Genomic DNA, 11,042 nt, shown 5'->3' on the forward strand with positions numbered 1-11,042 from the left:
TTAGGCTAAAGGTCCATCTGGTCCAGCATCCTTTTCTCACAGATGCCAGCCGGATGCCTTCAGGGAAGCCTGCAAATACAGTAGCAATACTCTGCCCAGTTGATTTCCAGGAACTGGTATTCAGGGGAACTCGCGAAGACTTTTTAGCGAAGCGGTACCAGCAATTTAGAACACCGTTCCCCTTGAAACCAGACAGACACCCGCACTTCTGCTATTTTGTCACCTGCAGTAAAGTTCTTTGTTTCGTTTTGACAAGTTTTTTCATTTTTTTAAAAAACAACCCCACATAAGTTAATTAAATTTTAGGGAATTAATTTCATTCAGTGTTAGTCACCTTGTTCTGTAAATTTATTGTTTTTCATAATTTCGTGATTTTTATTTTGTTGTTGCTTTGAGCTGGCTGTTTATCAACCTTCTTGTTGAATAAATGAAACGATGGCCCTACCTTTTATCATCAGGTCGACGTCAAAAACCAGGGCAGGACAGCCTTGCAAGTGGCCTCTTACCTGGGAAAGGTGGAAGTGGTGAAGATCCTGTTGCAGGCCCATGCCAACATCAACCTGTGGGACGAGGAAGGGGACACGGCTCTGCATTACGCAGCGTTTGGGTAGGTGGTGACCCCTGTGAACAGCTGTCACTCAACGTGTGCACTTGGCCTTCTTAGTCCAATGGAAGTTGGTCCACCATGTGGCACTGGCCTGCCTTCTTACTTTGGTTGTAAGTAGCTCTGTCTGTCTTTGCTCTGGCTCTGCCTCCCATTGGTCTACCTGCCTTCCTCCCTGTCAGCTTCAGAGGGAACCAGCCACCACTGACTTAAGGCCCCTGCACTTAACCCCTGAGGAATAAATGTTTGTAATATGAATCTGGGGATGGCTCCAAAAAGTTCTTCTAAGTCCTCCTTGCCGATCACAGCAGGCATAGTTCTAATAATAGCCTGTTCTATTTATATACACCCTATTTTCTTCAAATCGAGCTTGCTCAAAGCAGTTCACACAAAAGCCTAAATATGGCAGTACAATTTATATATTTCAAACTGTGTTTGTAGGGTGTTAGTCCTACTCAGAGTAGACCCACTAAAGTTAATAGGTGCACCCGACATGGGTTCAGTCATTTCAATGGGTCTGCTCCAAGGGGTACATCAAGGTACAATTTTTTTCTTGCATTGTAAAATTGCTTTGAGATGCTTCAGAGTACGAGACAGCTTCCTATGTCTTAAGGCAGAGGTTTTCAAAAAAGTTTATTATCTTGATTTCTTATTTTTCCAGTATGTTTTGCCATTTCCGCATCTTCCATAAATTTTTGTATCCATCTGAGAACCACTGTCTTAAGGGAAGGGCTGTATCTCAGAGCAAGAGTGTTTGAAGGTCCCACGTTCAGTCCCAGCATTTCCCGGGGGGAGATGCCTGCTTGAAACCCTGGAGAGCTGCTGCCCGTCAGTGCAGACAATATTGAACTAGATGGAACAATGGTCTGCCTCAGCAGAAGGCCGCTTTCGGTGTTCCTCAACATCTGTGGTCTGTCACTCTTTCCTCTTGACTTTTCACCCCTCTCGCTGTCCAGGAACCAAGCAGACGTGGCCCGCTTCCTGGTCAGCAAAGGGGCCAATGGCGATCTCCGGAACAACGCCAAGTGCACAGCCCTGTACATTGCCGTCAACAAAGGCTTCACAGAGGTCGTGCAGGCTCTGTGCGAGCACAACTGCGACGTCAACCTGCCGGTGGGTTTTGTTTCATTCTTTTAATCTTTGCATTTGCATTCTAACTCATGGAATCATAGAATTATATCGAGTTGGAAGGGACCCTGATGATCATCTAATCCAGCCCCCTGCAATGCAGGAAATTTGCAGCTGTCCCATGTGGGGATTGAACCTGTGACCTTGGTGTTATCAGCACCATGCTCTAGCCAGCTGAGCTGGTTGGGGGGGAGGCATGTTGTGTTGTGGATTCTTTGTGCCCGTCAGCCAAGTGGAAACGATCTGAGCAGCTAACGGGCAAGGGCTTTATTGATTGAGAGAAGTAGGCACCTGCAGTGATAGCAGCTAGCTTAGAGGACATCAACAGGGGTTTAGGCACATTGACGGTGGGGAAGGCTGTCATTGGCTGCTGGTCAGGGCATTAATGGTGTCCCTGAATGCAAGCTGCCGGGAATATTGGCCGCCCAGAGTGGCTGGGGAGACCCGGCCAGATGGGCGGGGTATAAATAAATTATTATTATTATTATTATTATTATTATTATTATTATTATTATTATTATATTGGAGTGTGGAAAGAGCTGTTGTGCTCAGGTCCTGCTTGCAGGATTCCCGTTGGTGACTGCTGAGAACAGAATGCTGGACTTAGGTGGGCCTTTGACTGGATCCAGCAGCTGGGGGATCTTGTGTTCTTATTCATTGTACTCTCCCTGGGTGGCTTTGAAAAGGGGCGATGGGTAAATTTACAGAGGATCAGTCTATCAACAGCTGCTAGCCACAATGTCTCTGTTCTACCCTCCCCTCTTGGAGACACCTGACAAGAGATTTTGTGTACCACCCCATCTCTCCCCCTCAAGGATTCGTACGGCGACACCCCCCTCCATTACGCCATCACGGCCGACTTCAAGTGCATCATCGAGGCCCTCACCGAAGTCCCCAACATTGATTTCACCATCCAGAACCAGCAAGGATTCAATCTGTTGCAGCATTCGGCTCTGAAGGGGAACAAACTGTAAGCAAAAGAGAGAAATGAACTTAGCCATTTTTAAAAATTATTTATACATTTCCCACAGTTTTTATACGCGTACATCAAGTGTTATCCATCGCAAGTCACTTAAGCATAATGACAATGGGGAGCTGTGAACAAACTGCGTTAGGTGACATTTTCCCTCAAAGCGATACGTGGGCTTATTTTGTCATGCTTTAAATTACAGTCGTACCTCAGAAGTCGAACGAAATCTGTTCTGGAAGTCCGTTTGACTTCCAAAATGTTTGGGAACCAAGGCACGGCTTCCGGTGGGCTGCAGGAAGCTCCTGCAGCCAATTGAAAGCCGTGACAGACGTTTGGGTTCCAAAGAACGTTTGCAAACCGGAACAATCACTTCCAGGTTTGTGACATTCGGGAGTCAAAACGTTCATCTTGCAAGACGTTCGACTTCCGAGGTACGACTGTATGAGGAAACACCGGCCTCCCTGTTTTCATCTGTCTATTTGTTGAGCTTCTGTGATCTCACGGAAGGTGCATGGAAGTCCCCCCCTTCCCAGCTGGCATATATAGAGGGAACACCTGTGAGGGACAGTAGAAGTCAGTTAGTATCTGAGGTAAATTTCACACAGGGCTTAGAGGGGGCAGCAAATTAGACTGAGGTTACACAGGGGCATAGGAATGGGGGTGCGGTCCACCCTGGGTGTCATTCCTGATGGGGGTGACAAAATGGCACCTTACCGTGGGGCCTGGGAGTGACATGGTGGCTGGGGGCCCCACGCTGCCCGAAACAGCAGAGTGGGGCTTGCGTCTGCCAGGTGGACTCCATGGGCAGCTCGCTGTGGCGCTCCCCTAGGCGGATCGCCGCGGTGCCCCTGTGGGCAGCTTGCCCCGCCCCCCACCGCTCTGGGTGTCGGAGCAGCTAGCTACGCCCCTGAGGTTACAACCTTACTTGGATGAGTGGGACTTAACAGCTGGGTAAATGTATAAGATTGCTCTTTTGGTCTGTGCTTGAGTGTGCCTTTTTTAAAAAAAATCATGCTTGTCACTGATTTTGTAAGTTTATGTTTTGAGCCTTTGAACAGGTTGTTTTATGATGGATCAGTTCGCACAAAATGCTAAACCAAACCATGGATTAGCAGGGTTTCTTAAGAGAGGAGATGCAGTCCTTCCTCCAAGTGCTTCTGCTATTCTGTCGGGCTCAGGACCACAATACCTCAAGGACTGCCTCTCCCCACATGAATTGATCTGGACCCTGTGATCGTTATCTGAGCCCCTGCTCCATTTGCACCCTCCACCGGGGTGGGTGGGTGAGCTCTGAGCTCTGATAAAAACCTCTTTCTTGCCTGGAGGGAGGATAAGAGAGTGTGTTCAAGCAGGCCTACCTCCCATGCAAAGGTAAAATGGGCATTTGCTGTCCCGCCCATTTTTGTCTCTGGCCCCACCCACCACTGCCATGTGGGCATCCAGGAAGGTTGTTCAGAGGGGAATGCAGCCGCTCAGGAAAGGTTTCCCCCATTAAGGCTGCTGAGCCACAGCAATTCCTATATCAGTTTCCCAAACTTGGGTCTCCGTCTGTTTTTGAACTACAGTTCCCATCATCCCTGATCACTGGTCCAGCTAGCTAGAGATGATGGGAGTTGTAGTCCAGAAACAGCTGGAGGCCCAAGTTTGGGAAACACTGTTTTAAATAATATTCCCCCTCCTCTTTTAGACTCGAGCGTAGGGAATATATTGCCCTCCGGATGTTGCTGAACTACAGCTCCCATCAGCCCCAGAAAGCATAGCCAATGGCCAGGGGTGATGAGAGTTGTCGTTCAGCAACATCCAGAGAGCCAAAGGTTCCCCCACATTTGTTTTAGCTCACCTGTGGTAAACCCAAAGCTTCCCTTCTCCTCTCCTAATTTCAGTACCAGGGAAGATCAGTGCACACTCTCTTGCTCTTCTGCCTCTCCTTATTTTCCTGCCTGTTGGACTGTTTCACCTCCAGCCTGTTCAGTCTATCCAGTCTGTTCACCCTAGACACGCTCTCTCTTTTTTCTTTTCTCCTTCCCCTCCCACTCCGCTTGGCTCTGATCTTTCCCACCTCCTAGAGCCATCAAGAAGATCCTGGCAAGAGCCCGGCAACTGGTTGACGCTAAGAAGGAAGATGGCTTCACCGCCCTGCATCTCGCCGCCTTGAACAACCACAAGGAGGTGGCGGAGATCTTAATCAAAGAGGTAAGCAGCAAGGAAATCAATATAAGGGTGTAATAAGAGTCCTGCTGGATCAGCCCAGTGGCCCATCTTAGTCCAGCAACCTGATCTCACAGTGGCCAACTGGATGAAGCTTTCAAGCTGGACCTGACAGCCTTTTCTTTGAATTTGCCTCATCCTTTTAAAGCTTTGGCAGCCCACACTACATCTTGGGGGGATGAATTCCTGATCCCCAAATTCCCCAGCATTTAGCCTCGTTGGCTGACTCTGAGCTCTAGTATTATGGAGTGGCAGTAGAGGTGGAACTTAGCCATCATAAGTTGGGCCTTTCCTTATCATCTCATTCATTGTACTATTGGGCAGCTTTATAAGGGGAGAGTGATGTTGCAATTCAAGTCTTCTGGGCTTCCCACTGGGGCATTTCATTAGCCGCTGTGGGAACAGGACGCTGGACTAGATGGGCCTTTGGCCTGATCCACCAGCCGGGCTCCTATTCAAGGACTTCCCACTGGTGAGAACAGGAGGCTGTAGACTAGATGAGCCTTTAACCTGATCCAGGTTCTGTCTCACACACGCAAGCAGCAACCCATATTCCCCCACTGGGGGAAGAGTCCAGAGCCTGCTTTCTTGCAGCGCTGCAGGCCCGGAAAGACAAACAATGTGGAGAAGGAGCCAGGTTTTGCAAACTGGAACCGTGGCGTCGTCTTGGCAAGCCGAGCGCCTCTGCCGTCTTTCTTCCGCCCTCAACCCGACCAGCGTGCCCACGGCCTCCACATACCCCGTTCCTTCCCTTTTTCAGGGCCGTTGCGACATTAACCTCAAGAACAACCGCAACCAGACCCCACTGCACTTGGCTGTCACGCAAGGCCACATGGAAATGGTGCAGCTGCTGGTGAGCGAGGGCTCCAATGTCAACGCGGAGGACGAGGATGGCGACACGGCCATGCACATTGTCCTGGAGAGGGAGCACCTGATGTCCATCATGGCCAAGGAGCAAGAGGATGGAGAGGAAAGCCTCTTATCTAAGGTTGTGTGTGTGTGTGTGTGTGTGTGTGTGAGAGAGAGAGAGAGAGAGAGAGAGAGAGAGAGAGAGAGAGAGAGAGAGAGATTCTGAACCAATCTAGAACCAGTTGCCTAGATCTTAGATGTGTTTTACTGTATTGTATCTTTCGAAAAGGAGAACATAGGAGGTTCTTCCCCAAGTCCAGCCAGTGGTCCCCCGAGCTCAGTGTTGTCTACACTGGCTGGCAGCCGCTTTCCCCCAGCCCTCCCTGGAAACAAGGGTTGAACCTAGGTCCTTCTGCCTGCAAGCCAGAGGCTCTCTCACTGAGCTATAGCCCATCCCTTAAGAGACAGGAACATAGGAAGCTGCCGTGAATCAAACTATTGGTTTCAGCTCAGTACTGTCTACACTGACCGGCAGCAGCTCTCCATGGTTTTCAGACAGAGAGTCTCTGCCTGGAGATTCCAGGGTTTGAACCTGCCTGCATGTGCAAGGCAGATGCTCTGCCACTGAGCTACATCCCATTAGATGTAGGAAGCTGCATTATGCTGAGTGAGACCATTTTGCTCGGTGTTGTCTACACTGACTGGCAGTAGCTGTCCTGGATTTCAGACAGGGGATAATTCACAGCCCTGCCTGGAGATTGAACCTGCAACCTTCAGCTCGCCAGGCTTGATTGCTCTGCCACTGAGCTACAGCTCTTCCCCAATGCAGAGGACCGATTAGAGAGACGGTCACTCTGTATGAAAGGCAATTTGTTGTCCAGCAGCATCTGTAAGGCCGCAGATCCCCACCTACATCCTAATTGCGTCTACCGGTAAATTGTATTTTAGATACGAACAGCTGCGTTGTCTTTTATTTTTTGCGTGTGTCATTCTTCAGCATGTCATTGACACAATTGTGTATTTGCGGTGGATTTAAACTGGACTCATCCCCATACCATTCTTGCAGCCTAGAGGACACAACTCTTGCACTGTAGCACAACAAAAGTAGGAAACACCCCCCACCCCTAAAAAAATAATCCAAACATTTGTGGTGTAAAAAGTTGCAGGATTTCAGCAGAAAGTGATGGGGCATACACTGATTGGAAATAAAAGCAGCATGTCCACCCAAATTTTTTTACAGGTGCAAAATATATAGCAGAAAGGTATCTTTATTTTATGTTTTTATGGAAGCTGCTTTCTTAGGACACTTTCCCTAAAAGGGGGCTAATGAATATTTAAATTCTTTAACAACTATAATACAACGAATGATTAAAACCATTTTTAAAAAATATTTTTCTCCACCCCTCATTTTAGCTCCAGGCCTCTGGCTTCCTTGGAAATCTTGAGCTGAACGTGGGGACGGCCATCGCGTGCTACTTGGCTCAAGAAGGTGCCGACATCAATTACGCCAACCACAGGGGAAAGTCCCCCCTTGACCTCGTTTCGGACGGAAGTATAGCGCAGCTCATCAAGAACTTCTCCCAAAAATTCAGGTAGGACCAGCCCCATCCTCTCCCGGTTTGACTTATCTTCTTGACTTCGGCTTGTCTTCGTTCCAGGGCCCCCTCTCCTCATTTCTGTGTTGAAATGCTCTATGCCAGCTCTGACCCAACACATTGCCTGCAAAGTATATGTCCTCAAAAATTTGTGATGCACAAAATGCTGCTCTTCTTTCTCCATTTTTGTTTGCACTGTTCAACCCCCCCCCCCCCTTGACTTGCCCATGAATACTAGGACTGTTCTGACAGAGGGTGGAGCAAAAGCTTCTCTCCGGGAGCAAGCGCAACGGTGGCTGATTTAAGCGCCTTCCCCTTCCATTGATGGGATGGAGTTGACACACTTTGTGGCCCTCTCCCTCCCTTTCTGCCATAGGAGCCAACTCCCAAGGGCCATAGGGCTGCAGCCCCCACAATAGCATATTTGAGTGGGCTCCCCCCCCCCCCGCAAAGTTGATGGGCTTTCCCATTTGAATGGTGTGCATGCTCTCTGTCATGTGATTGATTATGCGGGGCAGGGCTCACCTGGGCCCCCACAATATTTTATTCAAGTTGGGCCCCCTGCTTTCTGCACTTGTGGAGGCGGCAGCCATTTTGTGTCAAGCCATACCCCCATGCATAGCTGTCAACCTTTCCCCTTTTTTGTGGGAAATTCCCTTATTATAGCATTGGGAAACAGCAGGGAGGATTGACATCTATGCCCCCAAGGCAGCCATCTTGTGTTGGCGGCGGCCATTTTGCAGCTGGCGCCCACAGCACTCTCTGTCAGCATTCATTATTGCAGATGCTAACCCAGCTTCGGGACGCGGGTGGTGCTGTGGGTTAAACCACAGAGCCTAGGGCTTGCCGATCAGAAGGTCGGCGGTTCGAATCCTCGCGACGGGGTGAGCTCCCATTGTTTGGTCCCGGCTCCTGCCAACCTAGCAGTTCGAAAGCACGTCAAAGTGCAAGTAGATAAATAGGTATCGCTCTGGCGGAAAGGTAAACGCCGTTTCCGTGCACTGCTCTAGTTCACCAGAAGCGGCTTAGTTATGCTGGCCACATGACCCGGACGCTGTACGCCGGCTCCCTCGGCCAGTAAAGCGAGATGAGCGCCGCAACCCCAGAGTTGTCCGCGACTGGACCTAATGGTCAGGGGTCCCTTTACCTTTACCTTTAACCCAGCTTCAGACCCAACACCTAGTTCCTCTCAGTGTCTCTTCCGCTTTTGGTGTCTGCAGGGAGCAGCAGGACCCCTCGGAGAACTCCACAGTGGTGTGCAGCCAGAGGCGAGTGCACACGACCCCCAACACCATGACCAACCTCAGCGTGGCGAAGGTGGCAGCTCCCTCCGAGTGCCTGGTCTGCTCTGAGCTGGCGCTGCTCATCCACTTCTCCCCTTGTCAGCACAGCATCGTGTGTGAAGGTATTGATCCATGAGGGCATGCCTTTTCTTTCCCTGTTTGCACTTCCTCCCTGAGGTGCTGTAAAGCAAAATTGCACTGAAATGGGGAGAGGCCCAGGGTTCAAATCCCTGCTTCTAAGCCCTAACCTACCTCGCAGGGTTGGTGTGAGGATAAAATGGGGAAAGGGAAAAACCACGTAGGCCCCCTTGAGCTCCTTGGAGTAAAAAGGCGGGGTGTGAACGTAATAAATAAATAAACCGCCGCCTGTTCCAACCATTTCCCCCTCTCCTCGTCCTTAGAATGTTCCAGAAGAATGAAGAAATGCATCAAATGCCAAACGACAATTACCAAGAAGCTAAAGCAAGGTGAGGAAAGTTCATTTTAAACTCTCATATTAAGGTGTGTTGAATTTTTCAAACCCCAAATTCCAGGAAAGAGGGGTGCTGAAAAGGTGTAACGTGACTTGGGAATTCAAAACATTTTTTTTGGTTAAATTAATACAATTTAGCTTTTCTTGGTAAGCAAAATGCGTGTAAAATTGCATAGAAATCATTGAAAATGATTGCCACGTATTTGCAGTTATAATGTATTCAATATTATTATCATTCGTTATTATTTAGCATCACCTGACATTTCCAGAGGGTAAAATTTGGTTTTCTGAGAGCAGTTCATGTGCTTTTTAATCAGACGTGGATTCGCCAAGCTTAGCTGTTTCCCAGTCACAAAAATAGTAGTACCCAGAAGCATATCTTTAAGATCCCCTCTCTGAAGAAATTTGCAAAAAATTAAGTCCCACCCCCTAAAACGACAAACCCAAAGCATAGAGAATATGGAAGCGGGAAGAGGGAAAGCCTGTAGTTCAGCGACAGAGCGTCTCCTTTGCATGCTGGGCTGGGATAGCTCAGTCGGTAGAGCATGAGACTGTTTGTCTCAGTGTCATGGGTTCGAGTCCCATGTCAAGCGAAAGATTCCTGCACTGCAGTGGGGTTGGGCTAGATGACCCTCGCGGTCCCTTCCAGCTCTACAATCCTACGATTCTACACGGAAGGCCACAAGCTCAGTCTCCGGATCAGGCTGGGGAATCTCAACCTGCCTGCAGTCCCGGAGAGCTGCTGCCGGCCCATGCAGACAGCACAGAACCCAGCAGTCTGACTTTCTCTCGCTCTCTTCCCTCGAACAGACAGCACGGAGGTGGAGTGTGTTTCCGGTTCTGAATCCACCGGCCAACAGAAGCTGATGGAAGACCTCCAGAACCGCTACCGGCAGATGGAGGAGCGGATCACCTGCCCCATTTGCATCGACAACCAAATCAAACTGATCTTCCAGTGCGGGCACGGATCATGCCAGGAGTGCAGCGCCGCCCTCGCCGTCTGCCCCATTTGCCGGCAGACCATCCGGGAAAGGATACACATCTTTGTTTGAAGACGGCTCGCTCTTCCTTCTCTGCCCCGCCACAGACCCACCCTCCCCTTTTAAGTCCCCCCCCTTTTGGATGAGATGAGAATCGCGACTGGCCCGGCCTGTTTCTGAATAGCCACGAAGGAATGTGGGAGAGGCGGTTGGTGGTGGGAGAATCATGAGATTTGGGGGGGCCCCTGAATTCGAAGGCCCAACATGGCTTGCTTTTTTCGTTCCCCCTCCCCCTTTTAAGAATAACTAGAATAATAGCGTGGCCGTGGGCCATGAGGTGGACCGGACGCAACTGAGGGGTGCTGTGTACGGAAGCCTGCGAGGGCCAAAAACGGTGGTCTGCAGAGAGAAAGACCTCTTGGTGTAGCGCGTGGACTCTTTTTCCTTCTTCGTAGCCTTATCCAGCTTCTGAAGGGACAAAAATACACGATCTTCCAAAAGAGAGAGAGAGAGAGAAAAGACAAGCACGTTTCTTTCAGTTCTGTGGAGGGTGGGAAACGGGGGGTGGGGTGGGGGCAAGGAACGCAATATTCTTGCACTTTAAAAGAAGTGGAAGGTAAATTGGGCTCCTCTTTTCCTAGAGAGGGGGGCACACCTTGTCGGAGAGAGGACACTCACAACCAAATATTCCACACATTCCCCCCCCACCCCCACCGCCTTCCAGTTTAGAGGATCCTCTATTTTAACAAAGCCATGATCCAATATGATAAATGGTGATGGACAGAGATTATGTGTGTGTGTATGAGAGAGAGAGAGAGAGAGAGAGAGAGAGAGAGAGAGAGAGAGAGAGAGAGAGAGAGAGAGAGAGAAAACAGGTACTGGATAAAAAAAAACCCAAAACACTGAAACAGAAATATTCTTCTATGTTGAAGTGCAAATGTTTTTCTTTCTTC

At 49.4% G+C, this 11,042-nt stretch overlaps 1 protein-coding gene across 5 annotated transcripts in view; it reads left to right on the forward strand.

Moving 5' to 3' along the window:
- MIB2 (mindbomb E3 ubiquitin protein ligase 2) overlaps positions 1-10,599 on the forward strand; it is a 69,316-nt gene extending 58,717 nt beyond the window's left edge. For all 5 annotated transcript variants that reach the window (XM_033156345.1, XM_033156348.1, XM_033156346.1 and 2 more), the window contains 9 exons: positions 459-607; positions 1,561-1,717; positions 2,548-2,702; positions 4,769-4,895; positions 5,671-5,898; positions 7,173-7,351; positions 8,575-8,759; positions 9,039-9,104; positions 9,920-10,599. In XM_033156345.1, coding sequence (XP_033012236.1) covers positions 459-607; positions 1,561-1,717; positions 2,548-2,702; positions 4,769-4,895; positions 5,671-5,898; positions 7,173-7,351; positions 8,575-8,759; positions 9,039-9,104; positions 9,920-10,161 — 1,488 coding nt within the window. In that variant the 3' untranslated portion in view covers positions 10,162-10,599. The remainder of the gene's footprint in view (positions 1-458; positions 608-1,560; positions 1,718-2,547; positions 2,703-4,768; positions 4,896-5,670; positions 5,899-7,172; positions 7,352-8,574; positions 8,760-9,038; positions 9,105-9,919) is intronic.
- Positions 10,600-11,042: the final 443 nt, after the last annotated feature.

Source organism: Lacerta agilis, chromosome 8 (genome assembly GCF_009819535.1).
Source record: "Lacerta agilis isolate rLacAgi1 chromosome 8, rLacAgi1.pri, whole genome shotgun sequence".
Taxonomy (NCBI): Eukaryota; Metazoa; Chordata; class Lepidosauria; order Squamata; family Lacertidae; genus Lacerta; species Lacerta agilis.